We start from the raw sequence: 25,392 nt of genomic DNA on the forward strand, positions 1-25,392 counted from the left end.
TATAATAATAGAATAATCCTCAATCACAAATTCAGTAGCAGGTCAAACATGAAAACTATATCAAAACAAGGAAACTAATAACATATAGCCTCATATAAACTAAATAATAAAAATCCTTACACGTTAAAAATGTCCTTGTTTTTTCTCCTTTAAGTAACTTTTCAGTATGAAAAATCCCCTTTTTCCTCACAGTCTGCAAGTATTATAAAAAAAAAAAAAGCAGCTCAGACACCAGATAAAAACAAATAATGGGTGGTAATAGAATCTTCTGAGCATGCTCAGTAGATTAAAACTTCAGATGGAGTTGTGTTCTGTGTCTGTCAGGGTTACATGAGTCCACTGTAAACATCTCTGCCCCTGTGTTCAACCCTGAGCTCAGACTGCCCCCTGCTGTCAGACTGAGGAACTGCAAGACTTTCAGCTACATTTTCAGGTAAAACATGTAGCCTATATATCATTTAGAACATCTTTCTGTCATCAATCATCCCGTAGAGCCATCGTGTTTTATATATTGCTTCTTTTTGGCTTCGTCATTCTGAAATCAGAACACAACAAACGATTAAGATGACTCATTTTCACCCCTGCCGCCTCAAAAAAGGCAACAATTTGTCTGATTTGATTGTCTGGTTTCTATTTAATAATGTTCAGTATAAGTAGGAATTTCTCCCAAGTGGAAGTTATTTTAAAATCCTCATAGAGTCAGGGCTTCTAAGATAATATTCGGGCTGGAGCCACAGAAACTACCCTTACTCCGTCCCTGCTTAAAAGTTGTACTGCTCCATTTTCCCCGAAATAATATGTATCCATTAATAATTTATTATAGGAAACTTTATTATTCATAAATGTTTAAGTGTTTTCCTGTCTGACTTGCTATACTGAGCAGTTCATTTGAAATAAATACACGTGTAATGCAGAAATTGTCCAAAAGGAGGCGCACTTGCATCAAAAATTATGCCTTCAAATAAGAAGTCAGTGTGGGAGAATCTGTGGTGCATTTATGTTCGTGTTTCATTTGCAGTCTTCATCATGTTCTGTTCTTCATGTACTCGTTTTTTATAACAAACTATAAAGTACTTAATGCATTAATGTAAGAAAACAGGGCCGTCACTTCTCACAGTGTATCTATGAAACAGAAACATAGGCCTACTTCTACTTTGACCCACTGTAACGTAGACTACTTGCCAAAGCTGTGCTCCTGGGCAGTGAGGGATTATTACCAGTTGTGTTCACTTTGCTGTTTCACCTCCAAATAATGTTTTTAGATAAACTGTCTGATCGTCTGACTGCTTTTTTTCTTACCCTGACAACACAGTGTTCCCAGATATCAACTATTAGTAACTTGGTGAGTACAACAATACTATGATTGATGGACATGTTGGCGAAAACAATTCCTACATTGGAATTAGCCATTAAACCAGTGGTTCCCAATATTTGTTTCAGTTGTGTGTCCACATCCCTGTCAGATGAACTTGTAGGCTACGCTTCAATTAACGCTTTCATTAACGCTTTCATTAACGCTTTCATTAACGCTGTCATTAACGCTTTCATTAACGCTGTCATTAACGCTTTCATTAACGCTTTCATTAACGCTTTCATTCATTTCAATTAGGCTACTTTAAGCTATTTTACTGTTTATCCATTACTTTCCTATAACTATTTCAACTGTTCATCTGTCACTTTAAGCTAACTATTTCAACTGTTTATCTGTTTCTTTTAGCTAATTATTTCAACTGTTTATCTGTTTCTTTTAGCTAATTATTTCAACTGTTTATCTGTTACTGTTAGCTAATTATTTCAACTGTTTATCTGTTTCTTTTAGCTAATTATTTCAACTGTTTATCTGTTACTTTTAGCTAACTATTTCAACTGTTTATGGTTTATCCGTTACTTTTAGCTAACTATTTCAACTGTTTATCCGTTACTTTTAGCTAACTATTTCAACATGTTTATGGTTTATCAGTTACTTTTAGCTAACTATTTCAACTGTTTATCCGTTACTTTTAGCTAACTATTTCAACTGTTTATCCGTTTCTTTTAGCTAACTATTTCAACTGTTTATCCGTTACTTTTAGCTAACTATTTCAACTGTTTGTTACTTTTAGCTAACTATTTCAACTGTTTGTTACTTTTAGCTAACTATTTTAACAGTTTATGCATGAGGCCTCTTTTAGCTAACTATTTGTTAACATTTGGTATTCTAAAGTGGGGTCCCAGGCCCCCAAGGGGTCCTTGAGGGGGTTCCAGGGGGTCCCCAGGACAAAGGGGAATCATTTATTAATAATTATATATATATATATACTATAATTCCATAAGTAAACAATGACAGAATGTATGGCATGTTTTGGTCATGGGTTTCATTCACTTTCTGTAATAAAACATCTAATAGAAAAAGTCTGGGAACTACTGCTCTATGGTGTCCTTCCAGTAAGCCTAAAGGAAACGTGATGAAGTGCCCTCTAAAATTAAGAAGAGGCGATGCAGGGCCATATAGGCTGTCCTTTATGCTAGAAAACATTCTGTGCACTGGTGCCCTTTTAATTTGTTTCGCCCCTGCCCGTCAGACAGCCTGAGCCGCCACTGATAAATAGAGCTGTAGCATTTCCACATTTTTCTGTACAATTAATTGTCTCAGAAATAATTGCGATTAACAATAAAATGTCTCTTTCTGTCACATTTAAAAATCTTTATTTTTTAAACAAATTAAACTTTTGAATGAATCCCAGGATACATCTTTTGGTTATATATCACTGTCATGTGACCGAGATAATGTAATAACACAAATACACAGCCTATGAAGTAAACCATGCCTCTTCAAATACTAAAACATATTTTTCCCCCCCTTGTCATTTTTGTTGTTATGTGCCAACAACTAGCCTAGCTTTAATTTAACAATCTGACCAATAATCACTTATATAATTACAATTTGGCATATCCAAACATATCAACAATGACCATCAACAGTCATACAACTTAGGACCTTAGCTAATGTTAGCAATTAATTGTGGTTAAACAAAGAAACCACATTTACGTAAAAAAAAAAAAGAAAGACGATTAGACAATGATGTACTAATTGTTACAGGCCTACTGACAAGTACCCTTTTGCCCTGTTCGGGAATCACTGATTTGATTGGTTGTGTTCTCTAAGTCGAATGGGACAAGGTTTCCTCAGCCTGTTATGACGCGTTCAGTGTGAACATGTGAACCGAAGAGCCCTTCAGGATACCTCGGCCTTCTGAGTGCTGACGCAAAATGATCCTCGTGCAAACAGGAAATGATGACATGACACCAACAGGAGGAGGAAGGGAGGAGGAGGAGGAGGAGGATCACTGCAGTCGGAGCGTTGGATGGTAGAGCAGTGAGACTATTCGGACGGCAGCTGATGGGTGAGGCGAAGAAAATTTTAACTTACACAAAACAGAGAGAGTGTGAATCCATGCCAGGCTAAAAAAGAAATCTTTTTACTCTCCATTTCAGATGTTTTCTTATGGTAAAGTTGCTTTGGTGCTTGTTTGTTTGGAAATATGTGTTTTATTGTTAGATTACAGTTCTTTATGACATAAGCGGTAGGAGAAAAGAAGATAATCAAACCCTACTACAACTTTACTTTATTTATCTATGCATTCATTAACGTGTAAGTATGCTTTCAAAATGTCAACTGCATGGAGAATAAGACTACAGTAGCCTTTGTAGATTGTGAGTTCATTCTTCTGTTACAAAGTCAGATTTTGTAAAATGTAATTTCATATTACAATCAGATGATTAGCACTCTAAATAAGACCAGAAAGATATTAAAATGAAAAGGAAGTGGACACACACAAAGTGTCCGCTTTAGTTGATTCAGGACCCAGTTTGCTGTTTGTCAAGAATTTTAAATTCATAATGAAAAAAACTGAATTTCATCTGCTTATATTTCTTATATGCCTAAATAAAGAGAGATCACGTGGAGTCTGGACAAGATTTCAAGATCCATAACCTGCATTTATTTTGATTGACAGGTCTTTTTTTAATAAGATTTGAAGCTTGATGATTGGATAGATTTGATGATAGACATGGTGTTTGGAAATACAGTGGCAATGTTTCACTTATAATTAAATCATGAAAACACAATAATGCAAATGATCTTCTATAAATCAAGCCCTTCAACTGTAAGTGAAATGGTAATTAGTAGCCGTGTTGCTGTAGTCACAAATCAACCCAACGGATGCTTTTTTAGCAAGGTTATAATTAAACAAATTAGTGTTCCTTAAAATGAAAACATATGTTGTTTTCATTAAAATATTATGGCTTTATGGCAGAACAAAGAGGTTTAGTTACAAAAAAATCCTTGACCTATACACGCTGTTCCTTTATCTTTTCTCTAAGGGTATATATGCTTTTATTTTATTAAAACTATAGGCTACATTGTTTATAACTCAACATAACTTCTTGAATGCATATAAGAACTGCAGCAAGTCATTGAAAATCCTGATCTGTATCTTTATCTCATCTAACAGCTGAAGGCCATTTCCTAAAAAATCGTTTATTTATCAAACTAAAACATTTGAGAAAACCTGTATTTCTGAAAAGCAAACGTCAATTTCTTTTCAAAGAACGCACAGTTTGTGTTTTTGCACCATTAGAGGCCTAACTTTTATAATACTAGACATTATATAGGCCTACAATCATCTTCTCAGTATGCTTTCCTTGCCTCCTTACTCCTCTTTCCTCTCTTATCTTTATTTCTTTCTCCTTTTCTTCCTCCTCTCTTCTATTCAATTCCATTTTTCGATTCAATTGCATTTATAGTGTCAAATCATAACAGGCGTTATCTCAGGACACTTTACAGATAGAGTGACCACACTCTAGGGCTGCACGATATTAGGAAAATATCTCATTGCGATTATTTTGACTGATATTGCGATATGATTCACGGTATTGGAGGGAATGGTCATTTTTGTGTCGTTATTCTCATTTTTATTGAAAAATATTCAAATTAAAACGATTTATAGTGTGGTTTTTGGAGGATTAGGTCAGTAGGATACGATTTGCAGCAACAATACTTCATTCAGAATGGTTGGACACATAGTTTGCCTTTAACAAATTGATTTGAATATTGCACTAGTCCATATTGCGATTTTGATAAAACTGCGATTCAATTTGCAGCTCTACCACACTTTATAATTTACAAAGACCATTTGTAACAATTTCCTCCCTAAGATCTAGGCCTGTATAACAACTATTATATAATTGTCTAATTGTCAGTTTTTGTTACATAATCACGGTTTCTTTAACTGCAATTAATTGCTAACATTAGCTAAGGTCTTTAGGGTTTGACTGTTGATGGTCATTGTTGATTTTGTTCAAATACACCAGATTGTAATTATAGGCTATAAGGGGTTATTGGTCGGACTGTTGAGCTAAAGCTATGCTAGTTGGTGGCAGTTGTTGTTTACTTCATAGGCTGTGTATTTGTGTTATTGCATTATCTGGGTCACATGACAGTAAAGCAAAATATGTATCCTGGGATTCATTCAAAACTTTATTTTGTTTAAAAAATAATAATTGAAAATAATATTTTTAAATTTGACCGAAAGAGACCATTATATTGGTAGGCTAATCGCAATTATTTCTGAGACAATTAATTGTACAGCAACATTTGGAATTGTTACAGCTTTACAAAGAGCAAGCATTTGGTTCTCTTCCTCCTTTTCTTCCTTAAACTTCTCTACTCCCCTCTTTCACCGCTCAGCCTAATTGACAGATGTGTGTGTGTGTGTGTGTGTGTGTGTGTGTGTGTGTGTGTGTGCGTGCGTGCAGCGCAGAGCTACGGGGAGGTGAACCAGCTCGGAGGGATGTTTGTTAACGGCCGGCCGTTGCCCGGCCCGGTGCGGCTGCGGATCGTGGAGCTGGCGCAGCGCGGCATGCGGCCCTGCGACATCAGCCGCCAGCTGCGCGTCTCCCACGGCTGCGTGTCCAAGATCCTGGCGCGCTACAACGACACCGGCTCCATCCTGCCCGGAGCCATCGGCGGCAGCAAGCCGCGGGTCACCACCCCTGCCGTGGTTCGGAGCATCGGGGACTACAAGCAGGGCGACCCGGGCATCTTCGCCTGGGAAATCCGGGACAGGCTGCTGTCGGACGGGGTGTGTGACAAGCACAACGTGCCGTCTGTCAGCTCCATCAGCCGGATACTCAGGAATAAATCTCTGTCACATCCGTATGAGAGCGGCAAACCGGCCCCGGCTCAGCTGCAGTACGGACACGTGTACCCGTCATACTCATACACCGGGCCCGCAGGGACCCACACCGGGACCGGACACGTCGGCCTGCCGCGGAGCTGGCACAACATCCTGGGCATACGAGCCTTCATGGACCCGGCAGGTTGGTGGAGACACTTTTTTTTATTTTCTTTTTTTTAAGTCCTGATATATAGGCTACCTCAAGGTGATAACGGCTGGGTCTATGGAATGCAGTTTTATTCAATATTAAATAAATGAATAAATACATAAATTGATTAATAAATAGGCCTACATGAATAAATAAATAAATATGCCTTTGAAATACATCATGAAATAAATAAATCAAGCAATAAATACATAAATAATTAAATAAATGTAAATATTCATATAAAAATGAATCAATTAGTTAAATAAATATATTAAAATGTTTTACTTTTATTTCAAGAGACTTTTATTTCATAAATCCACATTAATTTATTTCCGTGGACTTTTATTTCCTAATTTATTTCCCTCTCTATTTATTTCCAGTTCTTATATGCAAATCAGGGGGCGTGGCTATCTCTCCCATTCAGAACAGAGCCGTGGGTATGGTGGGCACCACGACCGCAGTAGCGGTGCTCTGTACACAGGGCACAGTCACCTATTCTGGGGTAACTAGACCACCAACTACAGCTCAACTGACAGAACACCACAACCGGCAGCTAGCTTTCCCCAAACATTTCTTTTTTTATAACTTAATAACTTTAGCCTATTGATGTTCACAATGACATAGCCTATTCAACCCAAAACTATTTTTTAAAAAGGCCTGATTTATTGGCTACCTTTAAAATTTGCTTAAAACTAAACTTTTCCCACACTACTATCATGTTTCTTTTCTACAATTTAGGCCTAATTATTTTATTGATGTTCACAATGAAATACCCAAGGCCTTAGGATACCTGGTACACTCTAAGACATTTCTGTGTATGAACAGTTGTTTTAACAGAAAATGTCCATAATATGTGATTCACAGTTGTAGTTTAGGATTTTTTTACATTTGGAATAGCGTTATAATTTGTGCTCCGACAACTTTATTTTCGCCACGGACGCTGGTCATTTTTTTTCCCGACACTTTTTTCCACCCCCCTTCCATTGGGCTACAGTGCTGTCAATCTAAAAAATTGTGATTGTTTCCATTGGATCAGAGTACTGTCACTTGGCTGCCTGTTCTGCCAATCTTCCCAGCCCCTTGTCACATGACTAATTAATGTTTCCATGGTGACTATCCAAACTTTTGACACCATGGATCCAGCACTGGTTGATTTTATGTGGACAAACTTTCATGAAACTTAATTTCAAACAATAATAGACATCCTGAAGTAATTATGCAAGTTATCGATTATTGATCGTATGCATTTTATCAGAATACAGCATAGAAAATCTGCTTAGAAATATAGGAAATATTGGATAGAATAGAACAACATAATGTAATTCTGCTAAATAAAACATCACATTCATTATTAGTTTCACTTGTTTTCATTTTGAACAAATTATATATCCAAATGTAATACACATATAACATTTTCTATAGGCTCCGTCTGCCACTTTTTTTAAAAATTACTTCAGGATGTCTATTATTGTTTGAAATTAAGTGTCATGAAAGTTTGTCCACATAAAATTAGTTTGTGAACATAAAGCCAACATTACTTCAACAGAAGTGATTTAAAAGGAACATTGTTTTTCTTCTGTTACACGGAAATGTTACAAGTTTTGAGATAAATAGCCTACCATAAAATAAATATCTTTACAAGCTGTTTTTTTTAACTTAAACATATTAAATTAGACTACAACATATCCAAGAAGTGTATGATTTTAATTACAGATTGTAAAATCATCCCAAATTCCCAAATAAAACATAATATCATGGTTGTTAAATAGTCTATAAAGTCCATTAAAAACTTGCGCAAATGTTGATGCTGCACAGAATAAGGTAGCCTATCTTTTACAAAAGCTAGCATAAAGGCTACATATTTTACATTTTCAGAAGAATCACATATTTAAGCTAAATATTATTTATGATCTTGTTTTAAACATTTATTTTCTCTTCAAAGTTTCTTTAATGCATTTCTAGGCATCTGAACTCTGTTTGAAAAGATTCTGCCATATATATATATATATATATATATATATATATATATATATATATATATATATATATATATATATTTCTGGACATTTTTTGTGGCTTTTTTTTACCTTTGTGACACTTTTTTTCGACCTGACGCTTTTTCCGATGTTTTTGTTGCTTTTCTGGCGTTTGTTGCTTTTTTTTGTTGGACATTTTTTAATTTTGTCAAAAATTATAGATATATATATATATATCATTATTTTTTCCTTGCTCAGAATGGGCCTTTGTGGGGGAACATATGAAAGTGGGGGGTAGGATATTTCCAGTGTCAAACACTTCATCTTCTCATTCTGATCAATTTTTATGCACCAATTTATGTTTGAAATATTATTTATGTGAAGAAAAAAATATAAGCGACAATTCAAAATTAAAAAAATATAATGGAATATAAGGCAGTAAGGGGGGGGTTCACTTTAGGGACCTGGGCCCGGATCCTAAAGTATGAACACTTCCACGCCCAAGTCCATTTGAAAAGGTGGTCTTTACAGTTCGTGTATTCTCCCTTATGGTTTGCATCAGGTGTAAAAACCATCTGTACTAAAACATGGACGTTGACTCCACCTATCTAGGGAGGTCCCTGGACACGTATGCCCAAACAGGCTGTTTCACATTCATTTTAAGAGCCGTAGCAAAACAACATTCTCTACATATCTCAACCAGTTCTGCTGAATAGACCTTTTTCACAGCAGACATGTTGACATGTCATAATAGGAAAAGCACAGGTGTAATCAGAACCATTACTGATGGCTGCATTCCACTTAGGAGAGGACCTGGTGTTGTTCATGCTGACTCACTGAAATAGCTCACTGGGACACTTGATGGAACTGAGCCATCTTTAAGGTTATTGATTCCAGCTGTGCTTTTCCTACTATGGCAAGTCAACATGTCTGCTGGGAAAAAGGTCCATTACATAAATCATTCACTTTGTATTATAGCACCACATTTGTAATGCATCAATCTGTTGTTCCAGTATTAGTAAAATTTATATTTATCTTCAGCCATTTGATAGTCATACTATTATTTACTATTGTTTACTTAATTTCATACTATTCTGTAAAAAATTATTTCAGGATTGTGGGTCCCCAATGTATTTTTGGGGTGTGAAAAAGTGTTCTTTGCTTGCCAATTACATTTAATCAAGAAAGCCAACCACTTATAATGTTTTATAACAGTTAATATATTTCATTCATCATTATGATAAGATATTTGGTTGAACTGGCCAGTTTTGATTATTGGGGGGAAAAACCCCCATCCCCCCCGTGCATGGGGGGATTATCCACCTATGCATAATATAATCATAATGTGATCTTTAGACCCATATTTAATTTTTTTTCCCCAGAATTGATTGTGTTTATAACATTCAAGTGCAACAGTACGTATAGGCCCTAACATGCAACGCTATTTTTCATTCATTCATGGTTGAAATGGAGGCTCAGGCTGGTGTCCCGGGACCCCATGAACACGTAGCTAAAAAGCAAAAACGTCTCTGCAGGTACCGGGAGGACTGGGTAGGGAAATACCCCTGGATTACTGCAGTTTTACATGATGCAAACAAAGCGTTTTGCAATGTATGTAGGAAGGAGTTTGGTATTTCACACAGGGGGGAGTCAGACGTCAGGCTGCATGCTAGCAGCAAACCACATCTAACAGCACAACTGTATTTGTTTGATTTTTTATTTGTATTTCTGGGTTTACATGACAGACAGTTGAATTCCTTTGAACTTTTCTATGTTTTCATGGACATTTTTTTCAGTGAAACTTCTGCAGACATCAACTAAAAATGTTAAACTATTTACATTTGAGTTCATTCAGTGTTATCGTTTCAATCTTTTCCAGCACTGTGTGGCTCTGAAGGACACTCAGCCAAAATGGAGGATATGACCACTATGACCAGTATGACCAGTAGTATGAGCAGTATGAGCGGCAGCAGACCGTTTTCCTCTGGAGTCAATGAAGTGGAGAAAACCAGCAACGAGCCGGAAGTCAAATACCAACAGCAGGTAAATAAAATGGACTTTAACTCTCATTTTCACTTCACTTCACTCACTTCAACATCTCAGTTTTGGACTAACAGCAAAATAAATGAATCCATCATCACTGAACTTAGAAATTAAAAACTGATTATTAGAATTGGATTCGACAATAAAGGATAAAACCACAGCTGAATTTATACACATACTTGAAAATACTTGATTCACCAGCTGTTATTTACCATCTGTTTTTATTTTGTGGCACACATGAGGCATCCTGGCATCCTTTAATGTAACCAGAGCTCTGATTGGCTATATCATCGAGGCACACGTCCTGTTTTCCAGCTGGTTTAAGAGTAAAAACTACAAACAGTCTGTGGATCAGTGTTACAGAGAGACAGCTGTATTGATGATACATGATAATAACAAATGAATCTTCTTATATAAGTAAAAGAAAGTCTTTTTTTAAGTAAGGGCATTTTGGAAAGACATTTTTGACTGTTTTGGAAAAGTGTGGAATTATTTGGGAAATTAAGGACATTTCTGGAAAGTGAAGGCAATTTTTTTTAAATCTAGATATTTTTGGACAATTTTGGAAAGTCTGGATATTTTTTGAAACGTAGAATGTTTTGGGATTTAAAGACATTTTTGGACAATTTTGGAAGTGTGGGAATGTTTTGGAAATTGCAGGAAGTTTTCAACTAGCAGTGTTTCCTCCGAGGAAGGTGTGTGTGTGTGTGTGGGGGGGGGGGGGCTTATCGTACGGGCTTATCTGCTAATGTTAGCTACCAACCATTACCTTGAAACCATCCAGCAAATAGACGGTACCATAGGGTGATTTAACGTCACCGCTCATTTTACACACAGTTTAACAACAAAACAAAACGCAGAGTGAACATTACTAGCTACGTTTTCATGTTGGTTTTGAGCGATATGCACCCCCACTAACCTGGAAAACTGTTTTTAAACAGTGACGTTAATACAGCGTGTCGGAGGAATACAGCGTCTCCTGCAGTGGTGAGTCAGAGGCAGAGGGACCGCAGTGTTCGCTAACATTAGCTTCTAGTCTCATCTGAGGTCTGACAAACAGTAAATTCATCAAATTCAGTGTCAAATGCTATTTTCCAATAAACTGTAGCTGTCATATTTTTTGTCTGTCATAACGGCTTTCGTCGCTGTTTGTCACTTTGCCTAAGATTGACCAACAAGTAGTACTCGCCCTGTTGTTTATTTGGTTGCCATGACTTTGCGAGTGATGACGTCCTGTCACTGTTCCAGTTGCTCACCCTAAAGGGGAGAGAGAGCGGATGACAGTTCGCTGTGGCGGGCTGATATTACTGCGGCCGCCGCAGTAATATCAACATAGAGCAAACACGTACTTCTTCCGGGACATGAACTCCGCTCCCTGGCTTGAAAGCCCTGAGTTTTAGGAGCCAAACATCCCCCCCCAACCTCCTCCCTATGAGGACTAGAGCGGTCGTATACAGCAGCAGTCAAAGTGGTGCTGACAGCGATAAATACGTGGAATACATACCAATTACAGTGCCTTAGTTTTGTAGCTATATGTACGAACGGTTCATGAGAACAGCCTTGGGTTTATCAGAAGTTCTGTTCAATAGATAGTCGCCATTCACTCGTGTTTCTTAATTGATTTTCTTTCTCCCTTAGTCTTCGCCCAGTCTGCATGGTTACGTCTCAGCCTGTGCGTACTCCTCACCGAACCAGTACGGCGTCTACGGAGGTCCAGCAGCCAACTACATGAGTACAGGACACCACTGGCAGCCCCAGTCCTCCAGTCTGACTCCCAGTCTGACTCCCAGTCTGACTCCCAGTCTGACTCCCAGTCTGACTCCCAGTCTCACTCCCAGTCTCACTTTCAGTCTGACTCCCAGTCTCACTCCCAGTCTCACTCCCAATCTTACACCCAGTCTGACTCAGGCCCATCCCGATCTTGCAGCAGCACAGGACACCGCAGATTTCCATTCTGCAACTTCTTTCAAATTTCTTCAAAGAGACGGTGAGACTGTTTCCATATTGAAAACCTGATCTTGTCCTGTCTTGATTTATAGATGGAAATCAACCAAAATCAAAATGTTTTTGACACAGAACATATGGAGATGGTGGACTCAAACTGGGCATTTCTTCGCCTCCAAATTCCAAATTTTTCTTCCAGCCCTCTGTTGATATCCACAGTTGTATTTCAGTCTTCTAACACTGTAGGGGAAGTTGACTTTGTGGTCGGTCTGAAAATAACAAATCTGAGAAACGTTCATCCAAAAAGCCACAGTACTTCCTTTGTTTGTTATAAGCTATAAAAACGGGTTTATTTTCTGTTGAAAGGCTGCGTTTCTCTGCTCAACAACCACTAATGTTTGTGTTTTTAGAAAAAGGGTTGAGATTAAAATGGTCCAAAATTACACAGAGAGAAACAGCTCCTGGGTTAGATTGTTTTTTTTTATAAATCAAAAGTTACTTTGTTCAAGTATAAAATGCAGATGATATAAAAAAAAACTGTCTGCAGTCTGAATTCTGGTTAATGACAAGTGTAGAAAATCCACCTACATACACATATTTAAAATGTTATTCTATTTTAACTTTAATATTTTAACTAAAGGTTTCTTCAGTAATCTAAAGGATTACATTTCAGTTTTTACAGACAAAACTCAACAGAACAGCAGCCGTAATTTAAACTGTAATAAGACTAATCTGATTTCAAACAAGCAGCTTCAAGCATCATTGGACGCACCGCAGCAGAACCAGTTCTTCATGATGCTCAACAAACAGATAATGATCACCTGAGTTCACCGCGTTCATATTTAAATGATGAAACGATACGTTTATTATAACAGGTTTGTATGATATGGTACGAAATCTTATGCACAATAATTTGTATGATATCCTACGAAAATAAGGAGACCAGTTACATGACAGTTACGTTTAGCGGATTTTACAGTTAAATTTAGCCGAGAAAAGGTTACTGAGTGTCGACGACAGAGCACCGTGAGCTTACGGTTGATTGAGGGGCCGTTACAGTTGAGGTTAGCCGACAAAAAGGGGACCGTCCTGCGGCGACGACAGTTAAGTGTAGGCACCAAAACGACTAGTTATGCTTAGAAAAAATATTGTGGTTTGGGGACAAAAGTCTTGTGTGTTTGTTGTTGTGATGGCTGGGTAAAACGCTGCGCCTTCAAGCCAGGAAGCGGAATTGGCTTCCCTGGGAAAACACTCGCCTAACTTGAAAGGCTTTCACTTTCAACTTAGGCTGTTGTCATGAACCATTCATACATATAGTAATCTCGCTTTGCCAGACCTTCCTCCACAGCGCTGCGGAGGAGGGTCCGGCTAGTCCACACAGCATTCGGAGATGGGAGTAATACGTGCTCTGGTTCATTGGCATTTCTTTTAACCAATCACAATCGTCTTGGGTGGCACTAAGTGCCGAGCGGAGCCACGGTGCCTCTGCTAAATAGCCTCTGGAAGGAACTTGTTTTGGTGGAACGTGTACGTTCAAAAGTAGTTTTAGTCGTGCAACAGAAAATTCAGATTGGACAGATAGTCTAGCTAGCTGTCTGGATTTACCTTGCAGAGATCTGAGGAGCAGTTAACCATAGTCCTCACAAATCCACCAGAGGTTAGAACACCAACACAAAGGAAGACGAAGGTGACGGACATCCGGCCGAAAAGAGGGACATCCGGTGGTATTTCCAGCGGCAACAGAGCAATCCTGGAAGTGGAACGTCGTGGATATAGACTATACATAATGCTATGAAAAAAGTAATACACTGTAATTCATAAGAATTCAACGAATTTATTACACACAGTGCTTTGAAGCGGGGGAGCGGAGTTCATGTCCCGGAAGCAGTTAAGAACAAAACAAAAAACTTTCACCCAGGAAACCTGTCGTGTCCCAAGAGTGTTTTAATATAAACCACTATTTTTCTGATCTTAACTAGTTGTTTTGGTGTCTAAACTTAACCGTGGTCGCCGCATGATGCTCACTTTTTGTCGGCTAAACTCAACTGCTATGGCCTCTGAAACGACAGACAGCTCTCGGTGCCCTGTGGCTGGCTCCCAGTAACCTTTGGTCGGCTAAACTCAACTGCTTATAGGACCAGTGCTCTGTAGCCGATGTCACGTGACCATCCGGCGGTCGCCTAATTTCGTAGGATATCATACGAAATGTTGTGCATACATTTTCCCACGATACATACATACCAGTTCATGAGAATGCATTGAAAAAACTACAGTGGCCTGCTGTTTTTAGGACATTACTGAGACTTCAAAAAACTACATATGACATAGGCGCCGATACTGATGATACTGAGCACCCACGTGTGCCAGACTGCCAGCAGGCAACATTCATTTAAGATTAAACATTGCAGTTGGTGCTAAGTGGAGCGTGTGTCATAGTGTGATTGGTTATGTCGGTGGCATTGATTCTCAATTTCCCACGAAGCTGATCGCGGTTACGTGTCGGTTAAACTTCTCATCTCCAATCCTATCTGTATTTGTGAGAAATGGCGCTGTCCTGAGTTGAAAGATAGCCTACTTTACGGCTTTATTATCCATTTAATAGGCGTGTGTGTTCGTGTCGGCCGCTGTCCATTTCCTAAGGTTCTGAAATGCAAACATTTTTTGACAACTTTTTTTTTAAAGGGCGTGCGCCTGTGAGCACCCACGGAGGAAAACATAAATCGGCGCCTGTGACATATGAGACATGAAAATGTCAATCCTGATGACTGATTTTCCTTCTGTTTTCTCTGCAGAGGACAGGAAACCTCAGAGTCCAATGTACAAACATCACAGATGGTCTTCAGCCTCGTGACGGCGCCGAGGAAACACAAGAAGATGTTTCGATGTGTTGTGAAAGACTAAAAGAGTGCAAAGCTGCTGCAGGCTCGAGCTGAAGACCTGAAGGAGAAACTCTCCTTGAAATTGTATTATCTTGTAAAATATTTTTGGTAAAAAGCTGTACATTTATTTTTCGATGAATGTGTTAAATAAAACGTATAATACTGATGCTTGGTCAGTGGCTCTCAGCGTCAGATACCGACGCAAAAATCACCCTTTATACCCATATGGAACGCACCGGGCAGAGCAGCAGCTCGGCCGCGGCGCTGTAAGATGACATAGTTTTAAGAGCGACAATGGTAGCGAGTAGTATAAAAGACCGAAAATCTGCTTAAGGACGTTGTTTGGGGTGGTGGATGGGTCAAACAACACAGGACTTTCACCCAGGAGACCGTGGTTCATGTCCGGCTCTTATTCCACGTGTCACTGAAACGTACGTTTTGTAACCCCACCCACCATCTTTTCCTAAACCTAAAGGTCCCGTTCTTGTGCCCCATGTCAGTTAAACGTACGTCCAGACCCAGTCCGTCAAAATGTGATGCCAAGTGTCCCGACCAAGCGCGTCTAAATGTGACACCAAAGGGCTAGACGAGAGTCACGAGAGTGTCAAACAGTGAGACCAAGGGGTCCCGACCAAGCGCGTCTAAATATGCCGCTAACGGAGACTTTTTGTGTCATCAACAAACGCCAAGGGCACCTGACCAAGCGTCACTTTTTGACGTGATGCGAGTGAGAATGCATGTATTGAACGTTTCCTTCCGCCATTTCTTATTGTCATTAACCATGACCAAAATAACCCCCATTGTTGCTCTGTACCTGTTGTGTAACTGCCAGAATGTCGGAACACTAAACGCCGTCGTTTCTGGGTTCATAACATCAGTGGCGCAACTACCCAGTGTCAGAGGGGTATGCAGCGACAATTTTGGCTTTCTTCCCCCCCCCCCCCCCCCCCCCAAAAAAAAAAACAACAACAAAAAAACAAAAAAAAACAAAGTGCTGGACTTCATCATGTATGGCCTTTAAATAATATTTTAAAGTATATCAGCGACGTTAGCGGTTGCACGGTTGTGACACAGATGATTGCCTCAACAAAATTGTGACAATTGGCAACCTAATCATCACTCCGGGTTGATGTGATTTGAGTGGTGAGTGGCTTTCCATCTCTGTCTGCATTATTTCTTCCCCCAAAAAGGACACAGTGAATAGGTTGGTCAACAGAACTTCAAACCATACTGGACATTTAGTTTTGTGTGGTCTAACTAATAGAACTCCTACCTGATGTCATCACTGGTCTCATCTCTACGTGATGTCATCACTGGTCTCATCTCTACGTGATGTCATCACTGGTCTCATCTCTACGTGATGCCATCGCCGACCTCATGTCTGTCTCATTTACTCCTTGCCTGTGTTCTTCTCCACTAAGACATATTGTCAAACAAACATTACGTAATAGATTTTTCATTAGTTTTTCCATATCAATAATATTAAGAAATTAATCTGTTGGTATCAAGTGGCTCCCCCTACACTTCGCCCACCCGCTCCCCGCTCCCTACTCCCTACTCCCTCCCTCTTCTATGTCAACTTTCTATGATGGAATCTTATGAGACAGGGCGTCTACTCTAGCCTGTTAGTCCTCTAAAATGTTATGTAATAACATTGAGGAAATGCAGAAATGATTTAGAAACCATCGCTTTGGCGCCCCCCATGGTTCTGCGCCCCTATGCGCCGCATATTGCGCATACCCACTTTTTGCGCCACTCCATAACATCACCCGGATGCAGACACATGTCGCTGAATTTTTTTTAGAATACAGCATAGAAAATCTGCTTAGAAATATTGGAAATATTGGATAGGATAGAACAACATAATGTAATTCTGCTAAATAAAACATCACATTCATTATTAGTTTCACTTGTTTTCATTTTAAACAAATTGTATATCTGAAAACAATACACATTTTCCTGTAGGCTGCCTTTAAAAACTTTTTTTTAATTTAAATCCAGTATGGTTCCATGGCATCAGAATTTTGGATAGTCGTCATGGGAACATTAATTAGGTGTGACAAGGGCTGAGAAGATTGGCCGAACAGGCAGCCAAGTGACTGTACTCTGATCAGATTGACAGCACTCTAGCCCAATGGATTGGGGGGTGGGAACCAGGGGGTGGCCAATCACACCCCTTGTGCCCCCCCTCCCCCTCTTCTAGCCCTGCCCCTGCCATATATGTCGTTTTGGGAGTCATTAATAATCAACATATTTGGTCGTTCAGGTATGAGGGTTTTTTTGAAATTGGCGTTTTTATATTTCACATGTGAAATATATGAAAATATGTTGCTCCTTTATGTTTATATTTGTGTGAAATGGTGTCCTATCCTATTGAGTTTTTGTAAGCGTCACTACCTGAATATCATTTTTGTAAAGGTTCAACTCTGGTTTAGTTTCGACTCATTAGCTATTGCAGGTAAGAAGAAGCTTCCTGCAGGTAAACACAAAGAAGGTGTAAGATGATCCGTCAGCAAACAGCTCAAAGTAAACAGAGGCCGTCCATTAATGCCTGAACAATCGGAGGCTGACAGAGCAAACATCAGGGCTTTGTTTAAAACGGTCTCTTTGGGAAACGTTTGAGTCATTTAGGAAGCCAGTTAAATCCTGATCCTCTTCTCTGGGATCTGCTTTGTGTTGCTCACTGAGTCTTTCTGTCCAAACGCCCATCTGGAGCCACTTCTGGGACATTAAAGGATAAGTCGGGTTGTTCATAGCAGTCATAATGAAAATGTAATTCATTCTTGGGAACAACGGCATTGTTCGTTTTTCAAAGCAGATTATCCGTAGACTTATTTTGGGAAAGAGAAGGTACTCAACTTTTGAGAAACGCAGCGGCGGCCAATCATGTAACCAGAGATCAGACTTGTCGGTGTGTTTTGAGCTGTGTTTTGAGGCGGTGTGAGAGTCCCGTACAGGAAACAGGAAACATCACTGCCTCTATCGCTGCAACGAGAAAGTTTTAAAACACCAAACACAAGCACTGAACTGCCCGGGAGTTTGTGTAATAGCTGAATGTTTCCTGCAACAACAAAGCACTCGCTATGTTTCTTTCTCTCTCTTCTGTGAAATGAAGCTGCCTTCAAGTGCGGTCGGAAACGTCGAAATCTATAAACGATCTGACGGAAAACAGTAATTATGAAGTCTACTTGTGCTTTGTTGGGGGGTTTAAGAACATAACAGGATGTCACACAAATGGGCCGTTTCATTGACACATTTCCCCCCCCCATTGCACCACCCTGCGTAAAATCACTGGATCGCTTATTTTGGTGTGAATGCCCACTTATACAGCAGCAATCAATGTGGTTCATGCAAAAATAAAGACATTGAATAGCTATATGTACAACTGGTTCATGAGAACAGCCTGATTATATATATTGTTGCGTCCCCCAGAGCAGCCCAGTGTCATGGCAGTTCGTGAATCGTGACCTGTACACGAAATAAACGAGAAAATCGTGACCTGTACACAAATCAATAAATCTAAATAATGTGACCATTTCACGAACTGGCGTGAGACCGGGTTGTGTAATAATATGACATGCTTTCACCTGTCCGCATAGTTGTTCTTCACAATCAGAGTCAGTCTTCAGTAGATGTGATGCGTGTGCCTCTGTGTGACATATCGTTCACGATCACTGATATCATGTCTTTAGATATTAATCACAGTTGGATCTTGTATTCTTACTCCTTAAACAGGTTTGTGACTGAACGCCGTCTGGTTTCATCTGAACGCTCGGCGTCAGTGTACCGTGAATGACCACGGCTAATTACTGCAAAACAACGCTTTGCAATCTTCAACATCAGGAGTCAATTATGATGGATTAACTTGTCAGACAGGGAATCTTCATCTTTCTCTGTGAGGTTTTTTTTCCACATGGGAACACCTTTTACTGAAGTGTGAGACGTTCTTTTTTTACGTGATTGTATTTGATTTTAAGTTGTTTGTTATAATGTGAGACAATAATTCATCCATGTATTGTGGGATTTGACTCTAAACTAAACCGCCGACAAACAAACTAAAAGAAAACTGCAGAGCCACCTTACCATATTGATAATAAATGAACTTGTTTAACATGCAGTCTGGATCAAAGGAAGTACATTTCCAGGATAAAGTGCTTTGTCCCTAACCGTCAGCTCTCTGTGTGTTGCCGTTCTCAAAACCCCGTCGCTACGGGAAACAACAAACGTCGAGCTACCATGAAGCTGCCGTTTCTTTATTTAGCACATCAAAATAACTTGTACATAATAACCAAGCCATCCTAAAAACATGTGCAAGGAAGACAAGAAATCCCCAAAGGCTTATAAAGTTTCTCCCTTTAACATAGAGTATGATTACAGTTTAATATGTAACAACAAGCAAGCTACACGCTGAAAATGGCAAGTTTTTAAGATTTGCAACATGCAACAAGACAGGCCTGCTTGGTTTTTCGGGGAATGATTGTAAAGATTTACAAAGAATATGTTTAGGGCATTTCCTCTCTAACTGGGACGTTTTGGGAGCGATTGGTGGGATTGTTGTGGACGAAGTCCACACGGAGATACACTGGTAAGAACCAATGAGGTTTAACCATGTATCAGCTCATTTAAATAGCTCACGTTACTGTATTGTGTCAACAGTTAACTTCATTTAATGTTGTGTGTGGTGTTTTCTTTTGCGGGGTGCAAATGTTCCACCAAAGCAAGGTGGAACATTGCTTGCTTAGAGTGTGAACATTTTTGAAACTTTGCAGATCATAGAAAATAAATCTCAATCATGTTGATGGTATACGTGATTCGAGATGAAACTGATGTGTGTCCTCCGTGGCTGTTGCAAAAGGAAGATGTTACGTAAAACCAGTTCAAAAACAATTTGATCTCATCTCAAAGTTATTATTTGTTGCTTTCTATTGTGGGACTGTCCAAATGAACAGAATGCAGATAACGTTATGAAATGAAAAGGCCCGGAAAGCATTCTTCAGATGTCTGTGGTCCAGTGGTGTAAGAAGTATTCAGATCCTTTACTAAAGTAAAAGTACTACTACTAGTACTGATATCTTTTCTTTTCCTGCCACTTTCTACTTCTACTCCGCTACATTTCAGAGAGAAATATTGTACTTTTTACTCCACTACATTCATCTGTTACAGCTTTAGTTACTAGTTACTTTACACATTAAGATGTTTGCACACAAAACACATGAAGTTTATAAAAAACTATGTTTTATTATAAATTAAACTACCCAACAAGTCCAGCTGAAATGATTAGACCACGTGTCAAACTTAAGGCCTGCGGGCCAAATCCGGCCCCTTGCTAATTGGGATCCGGCCCGCATATCCAACCCGTTCTCACCCCCAACTCGTAAAAATACGGACGCTTGATCATTGGCTGTCAGCCAATGATCAGTCGACCCGTATCAAGCGTCAATCAAGCGTCCGATCAAGCGTATATATATATATATATATATATATATATATATATATATATATATATATATATATTTTTTTTTATGTATGATTTATTTATGGAAATTTCAATACAAGAGTATATGTACAGGAGTTCTCACAGATACGAATGCGAGGTGATTACAGTATTCATATAACAAAGCATGGGGCAGCCAAATGGTGAAGATACACATGAATGTTGTAGAAACACATGCATATGCTCACCCACATTCACACTCTCTCCTTCTCTGACCCCCCCAACTCTCTCATCCACTCACATAGACACACACACACACACACACACACACACACACACACACACATACCCACACTTACATTGAGTAGGCAATGTAAAGATCACGTATAAGGAAACCCAAAAAATGGTGTAGTATTAAGAGCGATAACGGTAGCGAGTAGCCCGAAATTCCGCATAGGGAGGTTGGTTGGGGTGGTGGATGGGTCAAACAACACAGGACTTTCACCTAGGAGTCCAGGGTTCGTGTCCCGAGTGTCACAGGAACGTGCATTTTATAAGCCCACCCCCCCATCTTTCCCTAAACCTAACTGCTTCAAAAGTGACGCCAATAGTCCCGACCCAGCGTGTTCAGATATGACGCTAAAGGAGACTTTTAGCGCCAATAACAACGCCAAAGGCACCTGACCTAGCGTCCGTATTTTATGCGATAGGAGTGAGAATGCGTTAGCATATCAATTTAGGATCACAATCAATTTTGGCCCGTCTAGTTTTTCTTGCTTTTTTGGTATTTGTTTGTTATTACGGCTGAGGAACTTTTTTGCTGACTTTTTTAGGGCTTCATGTCGACGCCTGGATTAGACCATTAAACACAGAACAGTTTTCATTGTTTGCAGTTCCTAAAACTGGAGGATTTTTCTGCATTGAGTACTTTTACTTTCAAGTACATTTCCATGATGATTCTGACATACTTTTACTTAAGTGATATTTTCAACACAGGACTTTTACTTAAGCAACAGAATATTTTAACAGTGTGGTATTAGTACTTTTACTGAAGTAAAGGATCTGAATACTTCTTCCGCCGCTGCTCTGCACATTCGTTAAAACAGGAAGCCAACAGACTCAGAGTCAGGTTAGAGACGGTTCCCACAGATCTGACTTCTGCTGTCTGATAGCATCTCTAATGAATAGCTCATTGTGCCGAGCGCTGACAGACGGACTGACGACGCTGTGAGGGAACAGGTACATGTTTTTGTACGGGCAATCATGCATGCCATCTTAACTGTTTGACTTGTCTTTCCCGTTGCTGACATGCCATCTTTAACCTAAAACACTCTCATGAAATAGTTTAGCGTCTCTGCTGGCCGGCACTCTCCTCCTGTCAGCTCGCCTTTGTGTTTGTTGGGAATGTTTTGTTTTGTTGCTGATGATGGCGGCCGCTGATAGGGAGCAGCTCGCTGCAGATCTCCATCAGAGGTCTGAAACTTTTGTTTTCTGCAGCAGAAGGAGAAAACATGTAGCCTAGAAATCTAGACGCACCCTAGTGAGTCAGCAACTCTCTGTTGGCTTGCGAGCTGGAAAAACCAAACTCTAGTCAGGCCAATCACATCGTGTATAGAGTCGGTGGGCGGGCTTAACATAATGACGTCAGAGTTGCAACGGTTCCGCGTGAATTCCCTGCTACTTGAAAACAAAGAAGATGGCTGAGGGGTGGTATGCGATCACAGAAGGCTTGTATCACGTGGACGCACCGACAGTTTTGTTGTCATTACTTAGAATTCCTCATGGGGGAGACAGAAGTTACGCACTATAGCTTTAAATTTATATACTCGCATTGTTCCATAATTTCACCCCCAACAATAGCAATACATCTTTTAATTTCTTTGTTTGCTTTAAAAAAAACAACTTTCATATATTGAAAGAAAAAACCTTTGGATACGGTATGGAAGTGGTTTTAAATTAGGCCTGAGCATTATCTACATTATTTCATAATAAAGCAACAAGCAACCGAAGACGCTGAGTTGTGGCTCTTTGCCTGCCGCCTCATCTTTTACCTGCGCTGCTGATCTGATAATCCTTCAGATGTGAAGGGAGATCTGAGCTTAGTCACATCAACAGACACTCTCACATCGTCTGACCTGAGGATCAACAGAGAAAGCTTTTAAAATACTTCAGCAGAGAGGGAGGCGCTTCTTCCGGCTGAGAGTAACTCTCAGGTTTCACTCAGGTAAAGTGGTGATGGACCTTTGCCCCGGTACGTGAAGGCATCACGCTGCTGACCATCCTTCAGCATATCTCACAGGTCTACACCTCAATTCAACAGTTTATTTAAGAAAGGGACAGTGCAAATTAATAAAACATGATTATATATGGGTTAAAAAGGCCAGAATTAGCCAAAAGTCGGGGGCCTTCTGCCTTGAATGCTTTGTCAAAAATATTTTGGGGTTTTAAAATAACTTCAACTTTGTGTCTTTTCCCCTTACGCCGCCATCACATTGGCACAGTAGATACGGCTGCGAAACGACTGGAAGTCATTCATTTCCTATGATTCACAGACCGCATGCGAATGGGTTCGAACTGATGCAAACGAGTGAGGTGTGGAAAACATTGGGTCCGTTGGTCATCCAGATGCATTCAAAAAGTTGAACTCCTACGACAATCTGAGCAGAAGTTAGCGTTGATTTAAATAATGATTTCATAACGATATGTTGTCATGTAATTTTCATGATTTCCTAATGTTAGCTAGCTAGTATCTAGCTATGTCTGTAGTAACGTTATGTAGGCATATATGTATAGTGTTACCGTTCTCTTAATACATCCATGCTAGCTACCGCTTATGTTAGCTACTAGCTTCTGAACGATGAAGACAGTTGGAGAACAATTAGAAACAAAACAGGGTTAAAAAAAAATAAATAAAGTGACAAAAACGTTGATGTCGAACAAAGCGACGAAAATGTTGAAAGAAAGTGACCAAAACATGGGGGAAAAAACGACACAAATCTCAAAAAAGCGCAACAACGTCGAAAAAAGCTAAATGCTGTCCAAAGCGCCAAAAACATCGACGGCGTTGCGATGCGAGTGGGAATGTGTTCGGCTTCTCAGCAGGCATGTTGCAGCCGGTCCTGAGACGCCACGGAGAAAAGAGTGGAAAGAAGTAACTAATTACATTCACTCCTGTTGTTATGTGTAATTGTTTAGCTTTGTGGTGACTATATACTTGCCATTTTTGGAGTTGTATTTAAGTCTGGCTTTTAGCTTTAGCCAGTGTTTGGGGCAGACAGTTTTTGCCTCTCTTTAGGTGGCAGGTTTTGGCACGTTTGTCTGTCTGTAACTGATTTTGTGTATTGTCTTACCTGTATAAATAAAGGTTAAACACAATAAAAAATAAAAAGGAGAAGTGAGATTCAGTCCCTATTTTCTCTTATTAGGGCACTTTCCTCACCTAACTCACTTCCTGTACCTCCCTTCCTTTCCTCTCCTTTCTTCATCACTGATTGGTCTTTGCTTCCACCTGCCCCCCCTAATTACCTGATTGAGTTCACCTGGTCACTCCTTATTCAGAGACCTCCCTCCCTCTTAGTCACGCGCCTTCAGCTGGTAAGACTTATTGTTGCTCTTTAATCACATGTCCATGTTAGTTTTAACTGACAACTTTCTTTACATTATTTCTTGAAGATAGGCGTGTGCATAGGTGTAATTTACAGGGGAAGGGGATTTTTCGTTATTGAGATGAACTGCGCCTCGCCTGTAAAGTGGATAATAGCTGAACAGCTGAACCAATCGGCTGTTAGATCAGCTGAGAGCCAGGCGCTTCCCAGCAGCAGAAAGCAACTGCAGCGCCTTGCTCCAAAACCTGCAGCCTACGTGTGCATGACGTCGGAGCAAGTCGGGATCAAGTTCGGACACAAATCTACCCAGCATGCATTGGGCATCGATCGCCGCTGACCGACTCTGCGCAGGCCTGGCTCATCTCGAACGAGCCCAATATGAACAGAGATTAGTTCTCCTACTGGAGCTCAAACTGGTCCGACTAACCCTACCACAGAGGGCAAAGGCTGCTGGTGGGGGGGTTCCCCTCCGTGTGACCCTTGCTGGTGCCCGTGACCCCGCCGTGCCTTCCCAGGGGTCACCAGGGGAAGGAAACAGATGTCACACAGCTTCTTTATGAGGATCATCATGTACACAAAGTCCCTCAGCTCCCGTTTAACATCGGCTGTTTGTTTTCGGAAGCTTTTCTGTTTCGGAAGCCGTTGAAAACAGCAGCTGAAGGAGTTTGTTAGAGACAAATCTGGGTTACTGAAATAAAGTATGAAAGGAATATTATATATATATATATATATATATATTACCTTGTCAAACGGTGATCAAAACGGCCTTTATGTTTGAGGATTATTAGCAGATCTTGACTCTGATCTTGATTCCAGTAACCTTTCACCTATGCAAAAGCTATTTGTATAATTATTCTATTTTCAGTCACCCAAAAGTTTACCACTGTGCAAAAAAGACAGTATTAGTACAATACACAATTTATTCATTAGTTGATGACATTTTGTATTAATCTGAATCTGCAAAGTAATTAAAACTTTGAAATAAATGTAGTGGAATAAATGTCCAATATTTAGCTCTGAGAAGTAGTGGACTAGAAGTATAAAGTAGCAGGAAATGTTCGTGCATTTCAGCCACATTATATTGAGTTATTTTTGAAATTCCAAATGTAGAATTAGTTTGGACTCTGAAGCACCACAACAACAAC

At 39.7% G+C, this 25,392-nt stretch overlaps 1 protein-coding gene across 5 annotated transcripts; it reads left to right on the forward strand.

The window, feature by feature from the left end:
• Window positions 1-3,308: 3,308 nt before the first annotated feature.
• pax1b (paired box 1b) lies at window positions 3,309-17,106 on the forward strand. Of its 5 annotated transcripts, none has more exons than XM_078273979.1 (5): window positions 3,309-3,383; window positions 5,797-6,360; window positions 10,222-10,385; window positions 12,024-12,372; window positions 15,122-17,106. In XM_078273979.1, exons 1-5 carry the CDS (start codon window positions 3,380-3,382, stop codon window positions 15,178-15,180), a joined length of 1,140 nt encoding a protein of 379 aa, XP_078130105.1. In that variant the 5' UTR covers window positions 3,309-3,379; the 3' UTR covers window positions 15,181-17,106. The 5 variants fall into 5 exon arrangements, with proteins under 5 accessions (XP_078130105.1, XP_078130107.1, XP_078130104.1 ...); XM_078273981.1 differs by having other exon boundaries at window positions 5,802-6,360; XM_078273978.1 differs by lacking the exon at window positions 3,309-3,383 and adding an exon at window positions 3,390-3,487.
• Window positions 17,107-25,392: the final 8,286 nt, after the last annotated feature.

Source organism: Sander vitreus, chromosome 18 (genome assembly GCF_031162955.1).
Source record: "Sander vitreus isolate 19-12246 chromosome 18, sanVit1, whole genome shotgun sequence".
Taxonomy (NCBI): Eukaryota; Metazoa; Chordata; class Actinopteri; order Perciformes; family Percidae; genus Sander; species Sander vitreus.

Bases quoted from the DNA above. Each gene is read 5' to 3' on its own strand.
- pax1b (XM_078273977.1), top strand. The intron at 10,386-12,023 runs GTAAATAAAATG...TTTCTCCCTTAG, and splicing joins AAGTCAAATACCAACAGCAG to TCTTCGCCCAGTCTGCATGG. The intron at 12,373-15,121 runs GTGAGACTGTTT...TTTTCTCTGCAG, and splicing joins CAAATTTCTTCAAAGAGACG to AGGACAGGAAACCTCAGAGT.